Source organism: Tupaia chinensis, unplaced genomic scaffold (genome assembly GCF_000334495.1).
Source record: "Tupaia chinensis unplaced genomic scaffold, TupChi_1.0 Scaffold000081_1, whole genome shotgun sequence".
In the NCBI taxonomy this organism is placed as follows: domain Eukaryota; kingdom Metazoa; phylum Chordata; class Mammalia; order Scandentia; family Tupaiidae; genus Tupaia; species Tupaia belangeri.
Genome location: NW_006159542.1, coordinates 7304111 through 7331689, shown reverse-complemented (window position 1 = coordinate 7331689; position 27579 = coordinate 7304111). Strand labels below are relative to the sequence as shown.

The window sequence follows — 27579 nt, the reverse complement described above, 5'->3', positions numbered from 1 at the left end:
ATGTGCCTTTGTAAACTAAAGTGTTCCAGATAAAGGCAAGTTTAAGAAGAGTAGGACGAAGAGTTTCTAAAACTCACACATTTTATTAATATACAAATTTATGTAACACATTTGGGATGGCAAAGTGCTCTTGAGGGTTTAAGGTGTACTTTGAACCTTTCACGCTGCCTCTTGACTCTCCATCCTGCCTCTTTAGCTTATATGTGAGCAGTCTGTGTGGACATAGATATGTCAAGAATTGTACAGACCAACAAAACCAAGTTCAAATCCTGGGTCTACCACATAGTAGCTTTCTCATTGTGATTTAGTAAAGTCATGGTACCTCTCCTATTATTAACATTTTAAAAATGAGTGGTGTTACATCTTCCTCTGGGAGTTACAGGGGGAATTAATGAGATAATGAATGTACCAGGACTTGGCACATAGTACTGGTAACAGAACAAGCACTAAAATACCTGTGCTATGGAATTGGACTGATCTGATAGAATCTCAGCTCTGTTTCTTGTTTGTTGTGGAGCCCTGGGCAAAATCTCTTCACCTCTTTGATAACTTCCTCATATGTAAACTGATAAAAACAAGTACTTAACACACAATGCCATTTTGAGTATTTAGTGAGAGAATGCAAACACTCATTTGCATACCACATGATAAACATAGCTAAGTGGTGGTTTATTGATATTAATGATGAATGTTTGTCTCTTTTCCTCAGATTTGGGACCATTTTTTCCCCTTCTCCTGTGCTGTTAAACGCTGTCCTTCCAGACACTGTTCTCTGAAATATGTGTGTATTGCTGTTTGTTTGTTTTTTTTAACACTGTCAATGAGGTTGGTGTATACCATCTTAAAAAAGAGGAGGAAAGAAAGAAAAAAAAAACAGGAAAAGGGAGGAAGAGGAGGAGCAGTGAGAAGTGCACTTTAGTTTTGTTCAATTTTAAATGCTGCAGAGCACAAACCAAAAGTTGGTGGGCTGAGTAGTGTTGGTGTTGAGACTGCCCTGGAGGAGAATTTCTACCTTTGGCCATTTTGATGACTTGAAGTACTACAAGCTCTTCTCCCCACTCACTCATCAAACCTTGAAGACAATGGTACCACTTCCCAGAAAACTCAAGGACAGTCCTTGAGTTAGGACAGTCCAAACCCTTGCTTTTTACCACTGAGTCATCTGTACAACATGTCAACAAGTGATTGTTCATATTTTCAGAATCAGAAAATTCCCTACCCCCTCAAGAAAGTCTTTACAAGTCTGATCATTTCTCAGTACTTTCTTATACTGAGTCAAAATGGCCTCTTTTTCCTTCCTATTCAGTGATTCAGGATCTGCTGGCCAGGAAGCCACAGAGTTATTCTGTGCATTTTACCCCAGACAGCCCTGGAGATGTCTGAGGCTTTTCATTGGGTTCTCTCTGGGCTTTTACATATCCCAAATAACAAACCTAAGTCCTGCAAAATTTATGTATTGATCCAATCACTGATTCATTCAACACATATCTATGGGGCAGCACTATATCAGGCCCAGGCTAGGTATTTGGGGTAGAGAGCATGACCAGACACAGGCTGTACCCTCAGGCTAGAGAGCTGCTCTTCCCTAATGCTACTGCCAGTTCCTCTGTTGTTGTACCATAGATACAACAGGAGTTGATACTATGCAATTAAGAAGACCTGTTATTACTGTATCCGCCTCCTCACATTATCCCCAGAATTGCTACACTTATTTGTTCTAATGGTACTCATAGCCACATGAATCTATTGAGAAATAAACATAGCATCATTATGATGTGCCATGTATGAGACCAAGAACTTTATATGCATCATCTCATTAAATTACTGCAACTACTCCATGAGATGTATTCTCTTGGTTTCCTTTAACAGGTGAGGAAACAGACTCACAGAGTTGCAGTGTCTTGGCAAAGATCATTTGATTTGTAATAATACAAATAGGATTAAATCCAACTTTCTGATTCTAAAGCCAGGACTTAATCAATGTACTATATTTTTTTAGCAGAAAAAAGCAACAATTATTTTTAAATTAGCTGAATATTCATTTCTTCATTTACTTAATTTTTATAATTTCCCCCACACTGATTACATGCACTGTTGGTTATAATGACATAGAAGCATTTAAAGTTCCTTGAAATTTTAAAGTGTACAAAGCATTTTAATTATTTCATTTGATTCTCTTGACATTCCCTAAAGAATTCAAAATAGAAATGATGATTCTGTTTGTATAAATGAGAAAAGTGAGGCTGCAAGAGGGTGACTAGGCCAATGTCACACAGTTTATGAGAGGCAGTGCCCTAAATCCCAACCCAGCACACGGATGCTTCGTTTGTATTTCCTGTGTCATTGTAGACACCTGAGTGATAATCTCACTACCTCTATCCACACAGTCAATCAACTTTGTAGAGTAACTTTTTTTTTTTAGAAGAGGTTTTGGCTATAGGGCGCATGCGCTTTCCAGACAGACAGAGAGAGTCAGAGAGACAGAAAGCAAGAAATCACCCCCCAGGGGGGATGGCCACGCCACAATCCCTTCTCCTCCATTCTCCTCTCAGGATCTTGGACATGCACACACATGTGCCTGGCGTGAATTTAAGCCACCGGGTCCAGGACGTGAACAGCGGTCGACCACATGGGAGTCCAGCGACATGACCATTATGCTAACTGGTCCCTAGAGTAACTTTTTACCAATGCAAAAGAAGATAATTTGCTGAAGAGGAGAGTACGTGCATTTCAGTCTAAACAGAATCAACGCCATTCTTCTGTTCACATAAGAAACTTTAGAAAGGAAAAAAGAGTTTCTATTTCTGACGTTCCTACATGATCCAAATAAGATCATTGCTATGTAAAGTCATGAACAAAGGCAAGAGAGGTTCCTGAGGATAAGAAACATTCTTGGTATCCTTAGGGCAATGACAAGCAAGTAGGAAGTACCAATTACTTCACCAGTTTAATTCTGATAAAATGTTTATATAAATTTATGCATGACAGAAGAAATAAGTACATGCAGGGGCATTTGCCTGCATGAATGCACAATGGACACTCTGGTGGCTAAGAACACAAGTTGGGGGCAAACACAGCTGTGTGAAGTCCTGGCTCTGACATGACCTCAATGCGGCTCTGGTTGGGAGGATGAAATAAGACACTGTTCAAAGACAACTGAGTGAAGTGTCTGTATAATATGCAACTATGAAATGGATATCATTATGCTTTTAAGTGAGGGCAAGAAAGACAATGTACATGGAAGTACCACAAAAAGCACACAAACTTGGAAATGAAAGAAAAGAAAGACGTGTCTAATAAGTGTAGTCACACATTTCACAGGTCCCCGCGAAGCCATGTAGACATGCCAATCTAGTCCACAAACACTATTAGGGATCTTCCCTCTCCTTATTCCATATATCAATACGATGATGCTCATTTACACTGTTGGAGAAGGAACAGAAGTTTCCCTGTTATGTTGATTTTTCCCTACTTTTGCTATAATTAGACTTTGGTTCCTCTTGGCAACTCCATTTTTATCTGCACGCTACTCTGTATGTGTGTGTGTGTGTGTGTGTGTGTGTGCACATTTTCACACGTTTAAAGTTTGAAAGGATATATCCCTTATTGCCTAGCACAATGGTGGCAGTTACTAGGTGCTCAACCAACTTGTACAGAATGAATGATTCACGTATAGTTATGTAGATATTATAGTATGCTATCTGCAAGTTTACAAGCTCATAGGAGAGAGGGACATTTATTTTTCGAACTTGAGGAAAGAGTTATGATTTTAAATCTCAACTCTACCATAGATGGTGTGGTCAAGTCATCCCTTTCTAAGCTTCTTTTTTCCTTATGTGATAAAATGAGCATGCTATTTCCCACTATTAGTGATGTATACAGTTAGCAATATCGGCTATGGAAAAGCAGATAGTTGGAGCTTAATAACATCATCACCATGATTACTGGAACACTCTAAAATGCCCATACTCTAGTAATTTTATCCTGCACTGGTACAGTCTCTAAAGCATTGCTAGATTCATCTTCTTAAAATTTTGTTTTCTGGGGACCAGCAGTTAGTGAAATGGCTATGTCGCTGGACTCCCACGTAGTCGACCGCGGCTCGAGTCCCAGACCTGGTGGCTTAAACTCACGCCGGGCGTGTGTGCATGCGTGCCCAAGATCCCAAGAGGAGAATAGAGGAGAAGGGATTGTGGTGTGGCCATCCCCCCTGGGGGGTGATTTCTTGCTTTCTGTCTCTCTGTCTCTCTCTGCCTGGCGAGCGCAAGCGTCCTATAGCAAAAATACTCTCCAAAAAAAAAATTGTTTTTTGTTATTCCTCAAAGTGGTAAACAACTTTTCACTGACCCCTCTGAGTAAAGACTAACTTCAAGTTTGCATTTTAGACATGGATCTCAACCTATTTCTGAACAGGCAGACTGATATTGGTTAGGTCTTCTCACTCTGGCCCACACTATTTTCTCTGGCTGAAAATGTCTTCCTAATGCCTCTGTCTTTCCTCTTTTCTAATATTTAAGACCAATGTCAGTACTAACTCATCCAGTAGGTCTTTAGTCTTCATGAGTCTGCACCAACAGTACATAAAGGTTGACAAGCACCTGCCACAAGCAGAAACAGATGTAGTCAGTCTTTGACCCAGGTATCTTTCTGTACCAGTCATAGGATACTTGGGTTGCTTCTTGAGAGTTCACATAGGGAGTTGTGGCAGGGAGAATCTCTCTTTTCTCCCAAATCCTTTTCAGATCTGACTATTTTGTTGTTGTTGGTCTTTAATTTGATCTGCTTTCTCTTTCATTGTTGACAGTGTGATGAATTTCTGAGGTCATCTTCCAATGACCTACTCCCATCACTAGGCTGTATGTTTCATGAGAGTAAAGAGGACATGTCTGCCACCATTCTGTGCCTAGGACTCTCTGTATAGTGCACCGGACATATCTGCTAAATAAACATTGGTTGAATAGATGAGCAAATGAAAGATTTATGTACCCAAGGTTTATACAGAAACCTGATTTGCTTTTATCGGTATTTTGAGGCTTCAAATAATCTTTCCAGTATTAAAGGAAAAGTCCTGACTTGTACGCAGAAGTGAGACCATGTAATTCTGAGTAAGCCCCTGCTTCCTAGTTTTCAATTTCCCCATCTATATAGTGAGAGATTGGCACCAGTGGTCATTAAGTTTAGTAGTATAAAATAGTAAATGGAATAACATGAAGTCAAGAAAACACAACTTGGCTGTGTGTTGACATTGCTACATTGCGTGACCATAAACAAGACAAACCCACAGCCTGGTGGGCATTTTCTCATCTGTGGAAGGAAATTGGTAAAATAATGTCCAGGGTTTTCTTGAAAATAAAAGCAAAGATGTCTAAACTGGGAGTCATAAGACACCTACTTGTGCCCTGAATTGCCACTAATGCAGTATTGATCTTGGGGCAAGTTCCATTTCATCCATGGTTGTACATTGACTTTTGGTGAGACATAGACTCTTTTGCTTTTGGGGGCTCTTTCTTCTGTGTATACATATATTTATACTTCATGAGAAAATTGGTATAAAGATAAAACCAAGAAGTTGAACTCCCTATTATATTTGCATCAATATTACACTAATCTTCTGCTGATTTTAATAGAATATAAACCACTTTTTGTAGGTCCCTAAAAGTACTTTCAATCCCAGGCATTGTGCTAACTGTGACTAATGGGTGAGTCAGTCTTGTTTCCATCTCTGGACCTTGGTTCCTCATCTGCCAAAGAGCATTGGAGGGAGCACTAAGCACCTGTAGCCAGTCTAAGGAGCAGAGAGGAATGGGGAAGATTCCCACATAGGCAAGCCAAGTGATGTAAATTTCATACCTAACACAAGCCCACAGCAAGTTATGTAAAAACACACCCCAGACAATGTGGGCAGAACTCTGGAGGCAAAAGCACCTCTTTCGAGTGAGTCTGCCATCGTCTCATCGTGGCCCACACAGCCAGGGGTAAGCCTTTCAGAGACAGAGATGGCAAAGGGAGATAAGGAAGGGATGAGGCCAGACAGGCAGATCTCTGTTTCTCAGGGCTGGTGCCATCCAGAATTGCTCTCCTAGGCAGGATGAGCAATGATAGCTGAGGCTCACCAAATGTTCACTGCATCCAAGCATTGTGCTGAGCCCTTGCATGGATTAACTCAGGTGACCCTCATAATAATAGGAAGCTATCATTTTTGCTTCCGTTTTACAGATGAGAGAACTGAGACTCAGAGCCTAAAGAGCTCATCCAATTCGCATCAACCTGCTAGCAAGTAATAGAGGTGGGATTCAACCCCAGGCAATCAGAGTCCACGTTTATTCTGCCAGCCAGAAGAAAATTATATGAGCGTGAGAGGTCATTTTAAATTACAAATAAATAAAGCATAACAAATAAGTTCTACAGTACTGGTAAAAGCAAACAGAGCTCAGCAGTAGGAGTACTTTCTGTCGATCAGGCTCAGGGGTTCATGGATGAGTCTCTAAGGAGCTGAGCCTTACCTGAGGTGTAGGATTAGGTGGGGAGAATCTGTACAAAGACCTTCAGCAGAAGGTGAGCATGGGCAAAGGCAAGAGCTGTGAAGTCACCTAGTGGTAATTTTGGAAACATCTGCTTTGGATGACACTGAAGGCATACAGATCATGGAGGGAATGAAGCGGCAATGGCCATCCAAGGCTAGATGGCAAAGGGCTGTGACTTGCATGCCAGGAAGTCTGAAGTTTATTCTACAGACGATAAGGAGTCTTTGGTGGTTTGGGGGAAGAGAGTTCATGGGGGTGAGGATGATTAGCTAGAGATTATATGGCATTCTTTCTGGTAGCCATAGAGCCCAAAAAGCCAGGACTAATGTCTCAGGACTCCTTTTCCAGTGCTCTTTTGGTATTCTGGAGTCATTAAGTCTCGAGACTTATTAATCAAGGGAGTGGATTGTGAGCCAAGTTTGAAGAGAGAGGGCTGGAAGAGTCTTCAAACTGAATGTTAATCTTCTATTGTTTTGACATCTGCTAAATATCATAAATTATAACTCAACTCAAGGGAGCTCTTTAAGTCTCTAAAAGGATAAATGGTATTTAGATACTTACTAGGCCTTTAGAATTTAAACTTTGTTTCATTAGGTGGAGGATGACTAGCTCAGTCTTGATCCTGGACTCTAGCTGATTTCAATCAACTATCATCTACCTTCTGGCTATTAGGTTCTCCATCTACTCAATTTGGAGAAGATGGGAAGATGGATCCCTAAATTCCTTCCCAGCCCTGATAGTTTATCATGTAAACTCTTGAAAGGGCAAGGGCTATATCTCCTTTGATTTTATACCTTCAGTATTTAGCATGAAACCTAATGCATGATAGGACCAGCTAAAAGTTTGTTGTATGCTTAAAATTAACTGAGCTTTTTATGTTTTTGGTAGAGAGATTTTTACTATAGGATGTGTGTACTTGACAGAGAGACAAAAAGAAACAGAGAGACAGAAAGCACAAATCATCCCCAGAGTAGTTGGTCACATCACAATCCCTTCTCCTCCATTCTCCTCTCCAGATTTTGGGTATGCACATATGTGCCCAGCATGAGTTTTAAGCCACTGGGTCCTGTCTACTATGTGGGAGTCAAGCAACATAACCATTATGTCATCTGCTGGTCCCATGAATTGAGTTTTTAAGACTCCTGTGGCACTCTTAGGGGATTTTAAATCAAAAGTTTAGAAGTGATGACCATTTTTAAAATAACAATGCAGAAAAGCAAGCAAATCAGTAACCTTGACAAGCTAGTATGTCTTCTCTGGCTATAAAAGGTGTTGAGGAACTTAAAGACTATGGGATAAAGAATGATAGGAAGAAGATCCAGAACACTGCAAGTTCACAGGAGGGGAAATGAGATGGAAAAAAGCATGGAGGTAGATATATATGTTATAGGAACATCAGATAATTCTGTTTAGAATTACCCCAAAGAATCCATGTTAAGTCAATGATTGTCAACAAGTCGGGATTTTGTCCCCACCCCCAGGAAACATTTGGCAATGTCCGCAGACATTTTCAATCAGAACAACTTGGGAGGGGAGTGAGGGCTGCTACTGCATGTAGTGGGTAGAGGCCAGGGGTGCAATGCACAGAGTAAACTTCATAACAAGGAATTCTAAATGTCAGCCGTGCTGAGGTTGAGAAAGGCCAATATAAGGAAATTGGAAAAGCTATGGTAGGTAACTGTTTAAGAAGGAGGTTAAATGTGAAGCTAAGGAATTCAGAGATAATTTAGAGACTTATTTTTTTAATTTGCCAGAAGGCACACGTGCTTGCCAAAGAAAGACAGAGAGGGAGAAAGGAGAACAAGAAAGCACCTCCCATGGGAAATAGTCAAACCACAATCCCTTCTCCTCCATTTCTGCTTCCTTTTGGGATTTTGGGCACACTTGCACATGCACCTGGCACATTTTTCAATTCACTGCATACAGGACTCAAACCAAGAGGTTGAAATACGAGATTCAGTTCGTTTACCCTCCAGATCATGGAATGGTCCTAAAGATATTTATGGTGGTTAGAATATGAACTCAAAAGACTGATTCTACCATTTACTTGCTGTGGACTTTGAGAAATTCACTTAACATTCCTTATCTCTCATTTGGAAATCTGGGGTAATAATAGCACCTACTTCAAAAGGGTTGTCACAAGCATTAAAGTATGAATGGGGCCAGCAGGTAGGGTGGTTGTTAAGATGCTGGAATCCCACATGACCCACTGCAGTTCAAGTGTCAGATCTGGTGGCTTGTTTTCTCACTTTCTGCTTCTGTCTGTCTCTCTGGTGAACACACGCGCCCTATAGCAAATTTTAAAATAAGAATAATGATGATAAATAAAGTATGAAACATATCCAAGACAGTTCCTGTAACATATTGCACATAAGTATATTAGCTATAATAATTACTATATTATAGCTATGGGAGGGAGCTATGATAGGTTCAAGTTCTAGAGAGCAGCAAAAGTGCCCTCTATGTCACAGACAATTCTAGAAAAATAAACTGGAGCTGCATGATCATCATGTGACTAGAATATCCATTCAATAAATAATCAATTAGTTTTCTGCTTCAGATAGACATTACAGGTTGGATGTGTTTGAGTTTGTCTTGCTGTTTGCAAGCAGCTCCCTCTTCGGGCTTTTCCTCCCAGATATCCACGAGGCCCAGACTAGCATCTGAGCAGCTGATGTCTCCAGCCCAAGATCCTCATGATTTTAATGAATAAGTAGAAGAAGACAGAGGACATGAACCAGCCATGGGGACAGAAAGAGAGACAGAAAGGTAGAAAGCATTCTGCAATACACACTGGTCATGCTGAGTCCAAGGACATAATCAGGGGCACATTTTAGAGGTTGTTTGAGCTACCGATACTGTTCTTTTGGAGCCCTTGTTTGTAAACAGATATTTCTGCTGACACTGGGCTTTGTAAGGGAGTGCAGAGTCGGGGGGTGTGAGGAGGGGTTGGAGAAAAAGGCAGGTTGTGTCCGAAAGTCTTAGACCATGTGTTTGTTGTTGAGAATACAAAGACCTCACTGTATTAAATGAAAATGCTTGTTTTACAAGGCAAGCTGGAATATGATAGGTACATGTCGAAAATGCTTCGGAAACTGAAACAACCCCATGCCACGAGGGCTTCCTGCTACATCATACATCCAGAGACACACACGGATTGTGAAGGCTTAGCATCACTAAGCAAGGGTTTGGCGAGGTTATGGACTAAGCTAGTCCCAGGAGCTAAGTGACTGGCAGCTCCCTCTTCTGTTCCCACCTACGAAGTTGCCCTTTCCTGAAGAGCAGGGCTCCATTTCACATTCTCTATTAGTTTTCTACCACCTGCTGACCTAAGGGTAGAAACTAGTATTGATCTAAAATATTAGTGTTGATAAAGGAGCCTCTGGGATTCCAGATCCAGACTCAGGAAATACTACCAGAAATACTTATATAACGACACAGGCAGAACATCTGAATTTTTCCAAAGTAGCTTTCAACTTCTGAAGCAAGTGGTTTTCAAACTGTACTCTGTGGAAGTACAGGGCTAAGTGGATGTGTCTTGGGGAATTTTTTTTTTCCTAAGGACTCACAGTGGCATTAAAATGAGAATCAGAGTCTCTTAACTCTTGCTACAGTTTTAGTACAAAGCCTAGTAAGCAGATTACATAATGGAAGAGTAGCTGGATGAATGAAAGAAAGGAAGAAAGGGAAGGGGCTGGATAGATGAGGGGATATGGATGAATTGGTGGGGAGGTGGGAGAATGGATGGAATGAAGGTAAGAAGGAAAGAAGGAAGAATGAGGGGATGGATTGATGGAAGGAAGGGAAAGAAGCAGAGAGGATGAATGGAAAGGTAGGTGGATAGAAGTGTATGAGGATGGTTGGACTCATGGATTCATGGTTGAAGTCCATAGTGAATAATTACGGGCAGGAGCACATTTGAAGTGAACTTGCCTATTTAAAAACTCAAAGAAACTCAGAGACCAGAGTTTGAATAAACAAAGTTGTAGATTATATTTCTAAGGAATAAACTAATTCTTCCTCAAAGGGAAAAAGTCTCCAAATTCTATTTACTCCAACAAGGGTACAGATGAAGGAAAGTGCAATTCCTCAGTCTGATATGACAGCTCAACATCAACACGCTCATTTCCTCAGATCCACTATGGTGTTCAGCTTTTAGAGCTGGAAACAGGCTTCAGGAAATGACCTGATATGCCCCCTGTTTTTCTGCATTTAAGTCACTCTTGGGTGTCACAGTTCCCTTTAAGAAACTGATGAAAACTTGGGATTCCAGAAGCATGTGTACAATCTCAAATTTTAACCCCCCGCCCCCCATAAAAGTCTTGGTACTTACAAATCCATTTAAGTTGTCCTGAAACTAAGAGAAAGAACCTTCTTTTTTGCCTTTTATTTAAAATACTAGAGCTATTCAGGTTTTTTTTTTTGTTGTTGTTAGAACTGGCATTAGCAAGGAAATAAATGTCAATGATATGAACCAAATGAACACACTGTGTTTGAGAATTTACTTTTGGCCTCATTCAATCCATTCTTCGGGATATTTGGAAAATGGACACCAAATTTTGCAACTTTTTATTTGAACTCTCCAATAACTTCCTAGTACACCTGAATTAAACTCAGATTCCAAGATTTGAGCTGCCTCTGCCACAGACAAACTCATCTTCCAGTTGTCTATACATCTGCTCCTTCAATGTGCTGAACTGGCCCTGCCTCATGGTCTATTCATTAGCTTCTCTGTCTCTGCCTTTCTCACTAACTCTTGTCTCGTCTTATCTTTTGGCTCCTTCTTTCTCATCCGTCATTCAGTCCTTAGCCTGTCTACACAAACCAATGTCCCTCCATTCTCTCCTATTCTTTCTATTCTATTCTCCATAGCATACTCTTTCTTACAGCATTTATCACAATCAGAATATGTCCTTAAAATTGTTTACTGTTTATTGTCTTTATCTCTTCCTGAGAAAGAAAAGTCCCCAAAGCAAAGACCTGTTTATTTTGTTCATGGCATCTACTAATACCAGCACAAATTATGTACATTCTGATATATGGAGATCAATAGAGGTTTGCTGGATGCCCCGGAGTTGGCTCTACCTTCCCATGGGACCCTAAAAAAATCTCTTCTCCTCTTCCAATTTCAGACTTTCCAGGTGTAAGAGAGTAGTTTAGGTCCTGCTCAACTCTAAGATTAAAGGACCTGGGGACCAGTAGTTAGCATAATGGCTATGTCACTGGACTCCCATGTAGTCGCCTGCGGTTCGCGTCCCGGACCCGGTAGTTTAAAACTTACTCCGGGCACATGTGCATGCGTGCCCAAGATCCTGAGAGGAGAATGGAGGAGAAGGGATTGTGGCATGGCCATCCCCCCAGGGGGTGATTTCTCACTTTCTGTCTCTCTGTCTCTCTGTCTCTCTCTGTCTATCTGGCTAGTGCACGTGTCCTATAGAAAAAAAAAAAGGATTAAATGGCCTAAAATCTTTGGTTGGGACTGAGTTCAAGAGAGCTGGGTCCAAATCTCTGGAGAGTATGGTAGAAAAGAAGGAATGGTGAAGGAAACTGCTCACATACTTTCCTGTGCCAAACTGGTGGAGAAATTTAGGATGATTTCTTTGCCTTTTCTGACTATCAGATTTTCCCATCTATGAACTGAGGAAGCTAGACTAGATACACTATAAATTGATATTTATCTGACTGACATCTACCCATAAATGTGAACCCTGAAATGTACAAGACCCTAAGAAGCTGTCACTGAGCATGGAAGACATCATTCCTGCCATCATCCTGCTCTTACATCTTCGGGCGAGGTCACAGAGACACAGAGGAGGTTGGCAGGAGAAGTACGGGCACCTTCCACACAATAATAACCAGTTTTTTTTTTTTTTAGAGGCTTTTGCTATAGGGCGCTGTGCTCGCCAGAAAGACAGAGAGACAGAGAGAGAGCGAGAAATCACCCCCCAGGGGGGATGGCCACGTCGCAATCCCTTCTCCTCCATTCTCCTCTCAGGATCTTGGGCATGCACGCACAAGCACCCCGTGTGAGTTTAAGCCACCGGGTCCGGGACTCAAACCATGGTCGACTACGTTGGAGTCCAACAACATAGCCATTACACTAACTGTTGGTCTCAATAATAACCAGTTCTTCAGAAACTCTCCCCAGAGATGGGGATGGAGAGTCGTGGAGAAAGGACTTAGAGCTAATATAGATATCACAGTGGCTCATCAGAAAGAAAGGGAGGCAGAGTGATAGGAAAAGTTGGCATGAATATGTACTTCAGCAGGTAATCAGTCCGCTCGAAGAGATCAGGACTATATCCAGTAGCCAGTGCTTTGTACAATGTGTTGCCTTCACTGTCCAGCCTTGCCAAGTGCCTATCCCATCGGTTCTCAAAGCATCTTTCTTCCACAGCACCCACATTCAGTCACCTATCTTCTCCCTTATTTAGAGCCATTTCTAATCCATTTATTCATTTAACAGTCTACTCAGTACCTGCCAATGTGGCTAGTACTATACTCAATGGTAGGAATAATGCAGAGATGTAAACAGAAACCATCTCTGCTCCCAAGGAGCTCAGAGACAAGTGAGGACAGGAGACAGTCAGGTGCCAAGGCGATCACAATAGAGTGTGATAAATGCTGCAATCATCTGTTTGCAATTTGGATGGTGATGGGTTGAATTCTCCAATCATTTCCTAGGTCTACACGCCTAAAAGGTATTCTGGGTCTGTGTCCATAGCTGAGATATAAATCAAGAAGTGTCGATGGTTCTCATCTGATTTTTGACTATATGTTTAAAATCTTATGCATGACTATACACACACACACAAGGCGGGGCATCCTCCACATACATAGATATTCCACCTACTTCATAAACAAACCTCCAATATTTACAGATAGAATGGACCTCTTATGCTTTTGAAAGAAAAGCACAGAGCACTTTCTAGCCCCATGATAAACACGGGTGCTTCAGAAGCCAGTGTTTCTGCCTCTGTGTTTCCCCATGACTCCATTAATTGCTTAGTTATAGCAGTTACCATGATGTCATCTCTGTGTTTACCAGTCTGCTTCCGGCACTAGGACTGGGAGCTCCTCAAGGGATGGAACTGTGCCTTCTGTGTTCTTCTCTTTAATCCCCATCTCTTAGCTCATTGTATCATCATAAAGATGCTCAATAATTATTGAAAAGGGATGGATGGTTGGATAGAGAGACAGAAGGGGAAAGGAAGGAAGATTGCCTTTCTTAATAAACTTTACTACTGAATTTCACAGAATGCCTGGGCCAGAAATTTGAAACAAGAGTTGTCGAAGAAAAGTTACTGAAAAACTGTATGATGTTTTCTATAATAAAAGCTCACTAATGTGAATGCCCAGTTATAATTACCATCCCACATGGTAAAGAAAAACAAAGAGAATGAGCCCTGATTTGGGAGTCAAGAGACCTGAGTTGTAGCTTAAAGCTTGTTGTCAGTTTGCTGCTTAAACATATCCAATTTAACTTAACGTTGCTTCTCAAATTAACCTGCCTCAACCTCAGTTTTTCCATCGATAAACTAAGCAGATTTGGTAAAGCAGATTCTAATACTGTTCTAGGTTTAAACATTGGGAAAGAGATGAATAAAAATTATGATTTTTTGTTCTGAGCAGATCAGATTGAATCAGCGTAGTGGACGTTATTCATAAAGGAATCATCCTAAAAGTCAAATACTAACTCTGCCGAGTTTTCATTGTCCTCAGTGATGGTTACATCACAAATCAGCTTTGCTATTCTGAAGTCATTGTTCTACTCCAAACATCATAGTTCACTCAGCATGATCACCTACATCCTTCCCAGATTTGGCTCAGAATACGTTTTGGCCCTCACCAGAGGATGACAATGTGTCTCCATAGAGCACCTTCCGGGAAACAAGCCCCAGGTTCTAACTTCCGTAAGAGAAATTCAAAAACATTTTTGGTAAAGAAAACATCTTGGAAATAAGTGTATACCTTCCAGTACATAAAAGTGGAAAAGGTTCTGGTGGGTATAAGTGATCTTTCTGTCCAAAAGTCATTGGCAAATAAAATATATTTTGCACATTAAAGACATTACTTACCAAGTTCCTTTAAAACTTTATAATGTGCATTCAGATTTCCTTCCCCATTTCTCCTTCCCTCCCATTATCCTTCTTTGCCCTTCTTTTTTTCCTTTCATTCTTTTTCTTTTCTTTTTACAAACAGTATTTAAATGTTTATATTAGCCACTGGAAGCACTACTACTTATTCATTCATCCATTCATTCATCCACATATTCACGTTCCCAAGGAACATTCACTGGGTATTTATGGTGTTCCAGGCAATACTCCTGGCCCTGCAGATGGACAGAAATAACATTAAACTGATCTGGATTTGAATTCTAGTTTCACCTTCAGCAAGTCATGTAACTTTCTAACCCAATTTGAGAGGGTCAAATTGTAGCCCTCAGCACAGTGCCAGCACATAGTAAATGCTCATTATAAAAGCTGGCTGCTTTTATTACTGTCATTACTGCTGAGAATGCGTATTTTCCTCCAAGGGTATGTAAACAGCAGATAGAGGACTCCAGATCCTGAGGTCACCACAAGGTCTCACAAGATCAAGGGAAGCAGACAGTAAGGCCCCCCTATCAGGAAAGAGGGAAATGGATGGAAACCCAAGCAACAGATATGACGGCCAGGGTACTTGAGGCCCAGGAAGACATTGATAAGGGGGAGAGCTGAAATCTGAGAGGAAAGCCAAGTTGAGGATTATGTGCTGTAGTGCACACACAAAACAAATGCTTTCCAAACGGGTGAGGGGCGGAAAGAAGACCAAGGCCAAATGTGGCTTGGATTAGAAAGGCCACAATGTGAGCTGAGGAGGCCCTTAAATACACTGCTAACTTTCCCCACCCCAACACACACACATACTGTTTTGGAAGGCCAGATTTCTTTTCCCTTCTGACTTCTTTGCTCAAGGGGAAATGGAATTAGCCACTGTGTAATGTTTCTGACTGTGACGCACATGCTAAGTCATGTGCTTTAGTTAGGTAATGCAACATGCCTGAGGTTCCTGAGCTCTTTCTCCTAGAATCATTAGCTATTCAGCTGGTGCTCTTTTTTATTTTATTTTATTACTTTTTTAGTTTTTGCTATAGGATGCATGTACTCATCAGAGAGAGAATGAAAGAGAGAAGGAAAGAGAGAAACTACCCTCAGGAAGGATGGCCATACCACAGTTTCTTCTCCTTCATTCTCCTCTTGGGATTTTGGACACATAGGCACCTGCGCCCAGCATGTTTCTCAAGCAGCAAGGTCTGGAATTCAAACCATGCAGTGTGTCATGTAATGTGAGATCTAGCGCTTAACCACCATGTCAATGGCTGGCCTTCAGCTGATGCTTTTATCTAGTCATCCATTTATTAAACAAAAATTCATATAGCTCCTTATAGGCTAGTCCTTGTTAGGTACTGGAAAAGTGGAGTAATGTAAGACCCCAAATATGCATACAATTAAATGGGATGAAGAAACCCAGGTGTTCTGATATAAACAGGCAGATGATGTAGTGGAGACAGATAAGGGAAGTAAACAACAAGTTACATTTTAGAAAGAATAAGGGAAAGCTTTCTAAAAGACAGAAACCTTGAGTAGACTCCTACAGAGATATAAGCATTCTGAAAAATGGTGCACACAAATTTGGGAGACAACTCAAGCAAAGGATATGGTGTTTAAAAACAACTTAATACATCTGAGGGAAATTCGTATAATTTAGATGCTATTGACGAGCCTTTAATTAGGGTTGAGAAATCAGATTTACATTTTAAAAATAGCTGTCAAAGATGATGAAAAATAGGTTGAAGGGTAAAGGGCTTGAAGTTCAAAGAAGTGGGCATTACAATAAGGAAAGAGTCAGAACAAGACACAGAGTGCCCAAGTTAAGGAAGGGAGAGGTTGATTATTGAAAATTTAAGAAGCAGGATTAATAGGAACTGATGCCTGAATGCATATGGTGGATGATATATCTAGAGTGGTGATATCAGATGACATGAAGACACAGGAATTTTAAAGATCATTCTTGTATTAGACATGTTAAATTTGTAGTATATGTGGACATTTCCAGTGGATGGCTAGACCTAGGAGTCTGGAGTCTGACAGAATGTAGAGATGAATGATAGTCATCACTAAAAACATGGTGATAAATGTATGGGCTAATCAGAAACAAGAGGACTTAGCACTGGTCTAAGACTTACAAAAGAGAGTCTTATCCAGCTTAGCCATTGACTCAGACAAGCCACTTTTCTCACCAACCCTGTTTCCCGATTATGTGGGTTCTCTTGACTTCCACATACATTGTTTCTTGGATTTACATGAATTTTACTTCACCAAACTGATACAGTATGTGCTCATTTCCTATTTTTCTGTCTGTGTACTCTGTATCTTAGAGTAAGGGTGTCTTGTTATTGGCCTGTTACTCCATGTTCTCTTCTCTCATCAGCTTTTGTAGCCAGAAGATCTCCAACCCCATTGAAGGAAATAACCCCTTCCATACAAAGACATTTGGTTACATTCTACCTAGTCACCATTCATGTTCAGAGAAAATAGGAATCAAGGGAAGATGAGTATGAGACATACATAGGAACGACAGATACAGGTTATTCCACCAGCTTCATGAAGGCAAAAGGCAAGGGATTTGTATTAGTCACCTGCTGCTCCTACCTATATACGTAGATAGCCCAAGCAGCCCCTCCTAGGTTTCTATCTCTGTCCCAGGTTTCTTTTTCTAAATGGACTACAACTAGGGATGGCAGCAGTTTCTCTAAAATGGAAAGATCATTTCTCCTACTCTTCTAGGTTCTGTGAACCCTGGGTTTACAGCAAATAATTATGGGGAAAAAAACCATACATTTTTCTCTTGTTTGAAGGAAAATATAAGTGTCCAAAGTAAATGTGGTGGGTAAGGAAGTAGGAAGGAGAGAGGAAGGAGAAGGATGACATGAGAGGAAGTGAGATGTAACTTCAGAGAGGATACAAGGGGAGAGTCCACGGAGGAAAATAGGCTAAAATATGGCTACAGACTCCAGAACTTTAGTACTTTATGAAATTATCTGATTAAAATAGTAAGTAAGACTAAAAGTCCAGTAGTCTACTGTAAAGTCTAGGAATTTGTCTGGAATGGCTTTATATAGTAATAAATTGTGAAATTTGAGTATTCTAACCATTAGCCCATAACTAATCACTTTAAAAGTCACTCAGTGAGTGTTCTGGATATATATGGCAGCTATAATTAGCTATATTACTAATGAGATGGCTTCCAGTTATTAGGAAGTATCAATATTCCCCAAATAATGTCTTCAGTCACTCTTTGACTGAAATTCTTCCATTAGTATTTTGCATTTTGATAAAAAGCTTTGCGAGTGGTTACTGGAGCATGCATGTCAATGGAAAAGTAACATTCTCAATTGTTATCAGTCACTGGTACTTTAACAAGGAGTAACATGTCATTTTCCCCAGGAGTGCTGCAGGAGGGAAGAAGCAGAAAGTATGTGGGCACTTCAGCCCTGAGGGTGACAGGCAAAGGCACCACCTAGTGGAGAAAAATGCACCAAAAAGGAAGAACACTAAAATTATTGCCAACTTCAGGACTTTGTTAGGATAGTCTGAGGAGGAATACAGAATTCTAGGAACTCTCTGTTAGAAAGGTGTCTAGGGTCAAGAAACATAAATCCCATGGTATCCTATAGCTCAGATGAGAAAAATTGGTCCAGAGAAAAAGTGACTCTCCCAAAGTCACACAGCAAACTAATGCCTGCATCAGTCTAGAACTGACATCTGGCCAAGAGTGTCCTGTTCTTCCTTCTCCCATTCACTACCTTCTCTAGAAAGCCTTACTTCTGCTCTTAGGCCTTTTCTATAATACCACTTCTCAAGACAGCCTTCCGTGACCACTGTTCAAATTGTATACTTCGTGCACCCTCACCCTTATCACCCATAACCCACTCTAGCATTCCTATACTCCCTTCGTGACTTTATTTTTCTTCAAAAACTTTTACCTAAGATGTTGTGATATACACACTTACTTGTCTGTAATTTGTTTTTACCTCCTCTTCCAGAATAAAAACTGCATGAGGGCAGGGATATTTTTGTTTTGTTCACTACTCTGTGCTCAGAGGTTAAAACTGTACCTGGCATGTAGTAGGGATTTCAAAAATACTTGTTGAATGCTTGGGCATGAAATGGGGACTTAACCCTGTCCAAAGACAAGATGGGGTCCTACACATCTTGGCCACTGACTCCAGCAAGCCACTTTCCAACCCTTAGTTCTGCATCTATGAAAGGAATGGCTTATATGAGTCCTTGGCTTTCACACACATTGACATTGAAATTTTTTTTGGCCTCTTGTGTTTATCTGTATTTCTTTTACATGGAGTGTGTGTTGCTTTTATAAAATGAAACAATAAAGTGTTTAGTGTTTGCCTTACATTATAACTCAGTTTTTGTTTCTTTTTTTTTTTTTAATTCTAAGATGATAACAATAAATCTTTCCTGAGTGATTAGGGAGAGAAAGTCAATTCCTAGCTTTCCCGAAGGAGATAAGCATGTCTAACTCCAAGAGTTATTGAAAGAAATAATGTGTGGCAAGGACCAGACACACATAATACTGATATGGGTTACCATTTGCTGGGTTATCCCATCGTCTAGATTCCATTACTAAGCATTTTCCGCATGGAAGCTCAGTTAATCTTCTAAACAACCCTACGAAGCAGGAGCTAGCTTTATCCACACTTTATAGATGGGAAAAGTGAAGCCTGGAGATATGAAGTAACTTGTCCAAGGTCATGCAACAGGCAGACAGGACAGCCAGGAAATCAAACCCAGGCTGTCTGACTCTTGAGTCCTAAAACCTACCCCTGCAGACTACTTCTTCAGTAAACACATAACCCTGCAGATAATTCCCCAGGAGGTCTAGAAGGCTTTGCAGGCAATTATGGATGGAGACAAATGAGTAGCCAGAAAAATGAGAACTAGAGGATGTGTAAATATGTGTAAGTGTGTGTATTGTCATCATGCAATTTGAATTGTCACAATAACTAGCAGATCCTATGGGATTTTTTATAAAGAGAGATTTTTGCTATAGAGTATGTGAGCTCACTGGAGAGATAGAGAGAGACAGAGAAACAGCAAGCGAGATATAGCCCCCCTAGGAGATGGCCACACTGCAATCCCTTCTCTTCCATTCTCCTCTCAGGATTTTGGGCATGCATGCACATGTACCTGGCGTGAGATTTTAAGCCGCTGGGTCTGGGACGTGAACCACAGTCAATCATATGGGAGTCCAACAATATAACCATTATGCCATCGGTTGGTCCCATCCTATGGGAATTTTAGACCCAGGGTTATTTCACAATGTGTAGGGTAGTCCCACATCACAAAGGATCTTCTCACTCAAAACTTTATTGCTTGTCACGTCTATTTGACCCTTCCACGTCCCTCTATGTAGGCTCCTCTCTTTACTTTTCTTCCTCTCAAGGTTCTCACAGGACAGTCCTTTTAACCTGAGTTTGCAAGCGTACAAAGGGGAAGGGATGCTTTAGTGTCTGAAGCCTGGACTATGTCATGACTTTCAATTAATCTTTATGTGACCTTGAGAGGGTCCCATTCCTCTCCAAGCTGTGTATTTGCAAACCTATTAGCCCCCAGAACATGTAGGGATCTAAAAATTTACCTCCTCTTGTGGCTCTCTAATATTTTAAATTTAAATTTTTTTTTTTTTAATTACAGATCTCTCCAATCCTACACAAAAGCACAGAAAAAATAAAGTGCCAAGTGTTCATCATCTGGTCTCAATATTCCTATCATTGCAAGCCATTGTTCACCTACCATTACTATACCCTGGAGACCTAATTTTCTTCTAGAGTCTTTTAAAGAAACAAAACACATAACACAATTTTACCCAAAAATACTCCAATGTGCATTTCTAACAGATTAATTTAAAAAATAATAATATTAAATAATATTAATTATTTAATAATAAGTTATTGCATCTAACAAATTTAACAATTTCTAATGCCAGTCCATGGTCATCCAAACACTTGTAATAAAGGAACATTTTTCTTCAAAAGAAATACCATAGAATCACAGAGTAAGATGAAAGTAAGGTGGGGGAGGTAAAATCCTGCCCTTTATCCTCACTCAGAGGCTCTCTAAGGTTGTGTGCACAGTCTGGAAGTTCCTATTTTACTCCTGCATCTCCTTTTGCATCCCAAGAACGCTGAGGCCAAGAGTGGAGCTGTAGGCTGTCACAGTCACATAGCAGTAAGTGCCAGGATTCGGCAGACTTTTGAGGCCACAACATCAAGGGACTCCAGTGAGGTCACAGGCATGAAAAGTTTTGCTAGGTTGATCACTATTTATCATCTGCAGTGTGAATGATGATGATAAAGACATCTTTTCAGGAATGATCTGAGTTGCACAGTCCTCACATTTCTCACTTCTGACTCTTCTTAACCACCTGTCATGGATGCTAGGTTCTGATCTTAGCTGAGAACATCCCCTGCCAATTCTCACCTAATCCCAATGAGATGGGAACCTGTGAGATGAAGATACTGAGTGTAAACACAGCTGAAACCAGGTAGTTAAGTCAGAGAACTTAGAACACACACATCAGAGGAAGCCAAACCAGGTCTTGAACTCTGACTTCCTGACTCAGTTTCAAGTTTTCAAACTTAGGCATTTCCAACTACATACAGGTATGGAGCAGAGCTTTCAGTGCAGCAAAAAGGAAGACAAGAGGACATCAAGTGAAATGGAACTAAGCTCTAGAAAAGGGGCAGTGGGCAAAGGGAGAAATTAGTACCTGCTAGATCCCTGAGCCTTTGACCCAAGGAAGACAAGCTGCCCATAGAGGGATTCCTCCAACTAGGGGTACCAGAGGATCTTCTCTCTCTTCATCTGAGACACCTGCATTCAGTGCTGGTTTCGGAAGAATCTCAGCGTGAGGAGGTTATGAAATAATAGAAGTATACACCTTCCTACAGGAGTAGTCCAGGACAAAGTGCTGAATGCCTAAGAGTTAAATTTCTTTTCCTTTTTAAAATATATATATATATATATATATATACACTCTTTATTCCTGCTAAAAGAGATTCCACTTTCAAACACCCTGAGAGATTCACTTGAAATCAGATGCATAGAACTCCATGTGCGAGTCCACTACAGGAGTGTTAGCACTTTAATGGAGGCACCAGAAGTTGAAGACATGACTTAACACAAAAGATGACAGCTAGAAAAAAGATATGGCAGGGCCATGGCAGCGAAGGATCTGGCAAAGAACAAAATTCAGAATGGAAGACAGGTCCTTCCTGGTGTTTGGCAACTCAGATTCAGGACACCTGAATTTCTCCAAAAGCCCAGCTACTGGTCAACTCAATAAGTAAAGAACATCACTTCCCCCTAGGGCCTTTGTTTCCCCACCTGCAGATCAAAGGGATATCGGGCTAGATTAGTGATTCTCCCCACTGATGGCCCTTCAACATTACCTGAGAAGGTTTGAAAAATACAGGTGACTAAGCCAACTCCAGACCCATGACATCAGAATCCTTGGGGGATAGCCCTAGTAGCAGGATGCTTTAAGAGCTGGTGATTCAGGGGCAGCCAGAAATGAGAACTACTGGAGCAAATGCTCACCCTTTGCTAGGAGGCAGGTGTGTGTGTGTCTGTGAATATAGTTCAATTCTGTGATCCTGGATTTCAGTCTCCTGATGACCACAAAGTCCATGTCTGGGCTGACTCTATTACTGTACATCGTCCACACTCCTAAGTGTCACACCTCAGGGTCTCACATTTGCTTTCCTCTGTGCAGAGGGGAAGAGGAGGGACTACTTTGCCCTGTTCTGGAGCCTCTCTCATCCTTAAGTGCTCACTAAGTGGAGAAGTGAGAGTCAGAAGGCACATGGGAAGAAGCAAGAGGCATATGGCAGTAGAAATGTGGCCACCATTTGACTTCTGTTCTTGGGGATACATGCACCCTTGATGCTAACTGATTTTCCCTGTTTATAGGTCTCAGTGATTCTCCTTTGGCTCTTACAAAGGGTTAACCTAGCAGGTCAAAGGAGTGGCAGTCAAAGTGAAAAGAAGGGACTTGGGAAGTCTACTTGTTACCCAAGACACAGCATCTACTCTACATAGATTTCTTAGCAACTCGAGAGTGGAAGGCCATAAAGGCACCAACAAGCCCCATTTTCTGAAGGTCTAATCTGCAAACTGGAAAAGGGAGTTACATCCACATACTGGATCCAATGACCCTTGACTAAGTCCCTAATATTAACTGCATATCTATTTTATTGAAATGTGCTGCCATCTTTAAGCCCATTTTACAGATGAGGAAACTGAGGGGTAGAGGCATGAAGTGATTTGACTGAAATCACACAGCAAGTAATTGGTATGAGAAAGTCCAAGCCTGGTCTGTCTAACAATTTGAAGTGAAAAGGAAACACAGATCTGCTAGGTCAAATCTAGGGCTCCGGGTGAGCATCATGCCCATTTCTTATCCTCTCTCATTCCCAGACACATGGAGGCTGCACAAAAATGCAGAAAGTAGTAGAAAAGCTCAGCAGCAGGAACAAGGAAAGGGATCTAAGTCATTTCTTCTCTCTAAAAATGACTGCTATCAGAATAAATAGGTAATTGATATTTGAGTTCTCATCAGGGTTCAGCCCACCTGAGGACCTACGGAACTTTGGACCAAGGCATTTTACAGCTCCTTAAAACATAGATTCCTCCTTTTGTAAAACAGGGATGACTCCCATCTCCCAGGGTGGTTGGGAGGGTGAAACACACAGGCACCAGACCTACGGCTGACACAGTGCCTGGCACCATGGAGGCACCTACGGAGAGGAGGTTTCCTTCCTATGTTTTGGTGTCCTCAGTCCAGAAAACAAAGGCTGACATCCCTGGAAAAGCATGTGTTGTGTAATAAGAGCAAAGTTTCTTGAGTGCAAAAAAGACACCCCAACGAGATCTAAGCATCTTCTAAGTACAAGCTCACTTCACGCTCACCCCACCAGATGACATATGTCACCATCACTGCGTAGATGAGGAAGTTGAACCCCAGAGGAGTCAGCCAGCTTGTCCAAAGACACACAGCAAATTACGGGTAAAGGTGGAGTCACACTTAGGTAACCTAGCTACTAAACCTGGGCCCTAATCATTGCAATATTGTAGATCCTGTGTAGAATTACAGATGGTAGGGGAGAGCTATGTTAATTTACGGACTCCTTAACACCTAGCTGTCCGGTCACAGCTATTCTGAACTGGGGGAAATATGGGTACTGTCTTTTTTGGAGGAGTTGGTATTGAGTGGCTGCTAGGAAGTATGGGCTGCAGAATGGAAGGGAAAAGACTCTTGGGAGTAATTTACAAACTCAATCCAGTTCAGCATTTAGAACAACAACAATTTAAAAAACGGGCTGGCAAGCCGAAGTGCTGATAGGGATTCAGGTAAACCTCTTTCTCCCTCTGAGCAGGCCTTTTGACTCCAAAGGGAAGGGGAGTAGGGAAGGGTGAGGGAGGGCAGCACTTGTGGGGTCCAGATTTCACTTATCTAACAGGTCAGGAGAAACTTTAACAAGATTAACTGCTGCTCAGGGCCTCTGCTCCACGGGGCAAATTGAGTCTATTGTTTTCTTTTTCTCTCTTTCAAACTGGAGGGGTATGGGGGGTGAGGGGAGCTGTTGGGGATCAGGGGCAGGGGTCTGGCTCCTGTTTGGTGTGGCACAAAAGCAAAGGGATGTGTCAGAAAAAGCCCCTTTCACTCCTGACTTGAAAGGGAGCCCAAACTGCCATGCAGGGCAGCTAAAAGCTGAGCCTGGCTGGTGGGTCTGTGTGGGGTGAGAGATGATGGTGTTTATGAGACAAGTTCTCTCAGTGGTGTAGGGGGCAAGGCCTGGAAGTCTGATGCCAGAGATTAAATCCTAGTTTCTGCCACTGAGGAGTTGTGTCCTCAACACACATCTTCCCCTTCTCTGTGTCTCTTTCTCCATATTCAGCCACAAGAACAGACTTAGGTAACCTCTAAAGATGCTTCTCACAGGAGCCTAAAAGGATTCTTCCATCCTAAAATCCATCCATCGCTGGTGGGCCCTCTGGAGAATCATGCACACAGGCACTTTCTAACTTTGGCTTTGTTTTCGCCTGCATAAGCCTTTCCTTTTTTATTTATTAATATATTTTTTTCTCCTTCCCTTTCAGAAAAATAAAAGGCATGTTTTCCAAGCTTCAGAAGCAATAGGCTCCTTCGCTCCTTTCCCCGGCCTCTCTGAGCGCCTGTCTGAACTGGTGTCAGTGAAGTTTGAACCGGGGCAGAAATAGCATCCCAGGCGGATCTGGGAGCACAGCCCGCCTACCAGGAGCGGCAAGGCCTGCCTCTGCCAGACGACAGACCCGGTTAACAGCACCGTAAAATTAGACCTTTACGAAACCCAATTGAATCCTGCAGCAAAGAGTGATGTAAGGCAGCCTGGCCTGACAGCGAGGCAGCAACCCTCTGCCTGAAATAGCAGCGCGGTCCCTGCTGAGCAAAGACTGCTCTCTCAAGATAGGTGGCCAGGGATTCCTGCGAAAGTGGAGACGCCCAGCCAGAGAAAGCCAGCAGAGGTCAGGCAGCAAACTGTGCACCTGAGGTCGTGGGGAGAGGATGAGCTTTGGCGCCCTGTCCTTGCTGCCCACCTCGGTCCCGCCTCTCCCAGCCCTAACTTAAACCACGGAAGGAGCTGAAAAAAGTACTTCTGCAAAGAACCTCTGTTTGTTTGCTTTTTAATTCAAGGAGAAGCAGGTTCCTTTTAGTCCAACAGTCTGTAGCGTGTGGAGGATACGCAGAATGAGCCTTTTCTGGCTCAGAGCCAGGTGTTTACACACCGCCAGATCTGGCTCGGACTCAACTAGGGGAGGGGAAAAAAATCCACCAGAATCCTCAGGAGAAAAGCTCCTGGCTTTCTGGTGCTACACGACAGCAGTGCCTTTTTATTTTTTAATTTTTTATTTTTTTCATCTTGAGAGGAATGTTATTTCCACACATAAAATGGACCAGGCATTTTATACAAGCAATAATAACCTAACGTCCCCCATCCAATTAAAGCATTTTATGGCAACAATCTTTGTGTGAGAGAGTGATTGAGTGAGTGCTCAAGAGAATGCATGCGAAGAGAGGCTCCTTGTCTGAATTATAGACACTTATAAAGCAGTCTCCTGTGGAATCCCAAGTGTTACATATATATATATATATATAATTAAAAAAATGAATTCATTATCTTTTCATTGATGATACCTGTATAACCCTGGGCTGGCCTCTCTGAAGGGAAGACTTCCAAATCACTGGCATGACAGGTAAAGACTAGGAAAAACCAGACCTACTCATTTTTATCATCTCTAAGCAGCAGACTCCATGCTTTTCATATATTTGGAAAGAGAAGTAAACACACCACAGCCCTGAATTATCATCATCACCATTATTATTATGAATAAGTTCTCAGCTCCATATTATAACCTCTTCTGGGTGAGTAGGGGTTGGGAGCTAAAAGTGAATGAGCTCGGTTTCCCTCTCCTCCGGAAAAAAGGAAAAACACCATGCGATGACGTCAGTTGTGTGTGTGTGTGGGGTCACTCTACTGCTCTCCTTTGGTAGCTGGGAAGAAGGGGTTGGGACGGTTATATTATGGATACAGCAGCAGAGTTTGAGCTCCTACCCACCCCAGATGGACGTCAAGTAAACAGGACAGTTAGCGCAAAGTCTGAAAAAGTCCAAGCCAAGGAAAGATAGGAAGCAGAACTGCCCGAAGAGCTCAGAGCTTTCCCTTCTAAGAAAGTGAAGGGGTGGGATCGCAAACGTCTCAACACGTTTCCTGCCTACAGAGAAGGGGGAACCCCTACTCTCGCTTTAGGACGTCCCAGGACATGGCAAGATTGTTTGTGCAGGAAGGGAACCTCCCAGACAGAAGAGGCAAAACTTTCCTTCTTTCCTCCAGCGCCGCCCCCCAGTTTTATTAAAGGCATTTCCACAGATTCCTTTAAAGGGGGGCAAAATGGATGTTGGCGCTTTCCTAAGGTTTGCAACCTTCACCAAGTGTCCGGTTTCACTATGGGCTTTGCCGTAGAAAGGAGAAGGGGAGAGAAAGGGAGGGTGAGGAGAGAACTCAAATTCATTACGGGCTCATAAAAGTCCCAAATGAGAAAAGCGCCCCGTTTCGCAGCCGAGTCTGGGGAAGACTGGCGGGATGTGCGTTAGGAAGGTCTCGCCCCAAACGCCAAGTGACAGGCAACAGGCTTTCACAGCAAGAACCGGGGGGATGGCAGCGTGTGTGGCTGGAGGGGTGGGGGTGTGGATCCCGGGGCAGGCTTCAAGCAAAAAGCAACTTTAGGGCACTTGGAGGACTTCTAACTCCTGGTGATCCCAAGCTTGTCCTTGCCGGCTTTCATGACAATGGGGCCAAAGGAAGGGGGTTTACCTTCACTAAAAAGTAAAAGAAAAAAACCCCAAACAAACAAAAAAAGCCGCATGGGTCCCAAGCCTCGTTAAGCATGCATCCCAACTGGGTCATCTTCCCCTCCATCTCAGACCTACACAGAGTACGTCTGACAGTCCCAAGCACGGGTTACGTGCAGTAGGCTCCTGAGACTGGCCTCCACTGACTGAGGGTCTCGGGGCCCGCAGGGGCGCTCCCAACGCTCCTCCCGGGAGGCCATGCAGCAACGCCTTCCTTCCGAGTGTGCCCATACAGCAGATGGGACAAAGTGAGGCTCGCAGCACAGCCCGGGTGTCTCCGCGCCGCTAGCGGGGCGCCTTGCGCACACACACCCCCTGCAAGCCCCCCGACCCGCCCGCCGCCCGCGCTCAGGCACCAGCGCGCCCCTGGGACCGCGGGGACGGTGCAGCGCCCGCAGGGGCGCCCTTGCCTACCTGTGATCACCGCCGGAGACCTCTGGCCCCCCTCCGCTCGCAGCCACACTTGCAGCGTGAACGCGTCCCGGGGCAGCTCGAGGTCGGCCCGGAGGCGCAGCTGCTCGCCTTGCCCGCTGAAATAGAG

The 27579-nt window shown here is 42.4% G+C and overlaps 1 protein-coding gene across 1 annotated transcript in view; it reads right to left on the bottom strand.

The window, feature by feature from the left end:
- PAPPA (pappalysin 1) overlaps positions 1-27579 on the bottom strand; it is a 280168-nt gene that overhangs the window by 250434 nt on the left and 2155 nt on the right. Inside the window, exon 2 of the mRNA XM_006142815.3 lies at positions 27453-27574. Within this exon, the coding sequence (XP_006142877.1) occupies positions 27453-27574 (122 nt within the window). The remainder of the gene's footprint in view (positions 1-27452; positions 27575-27579) is intronic.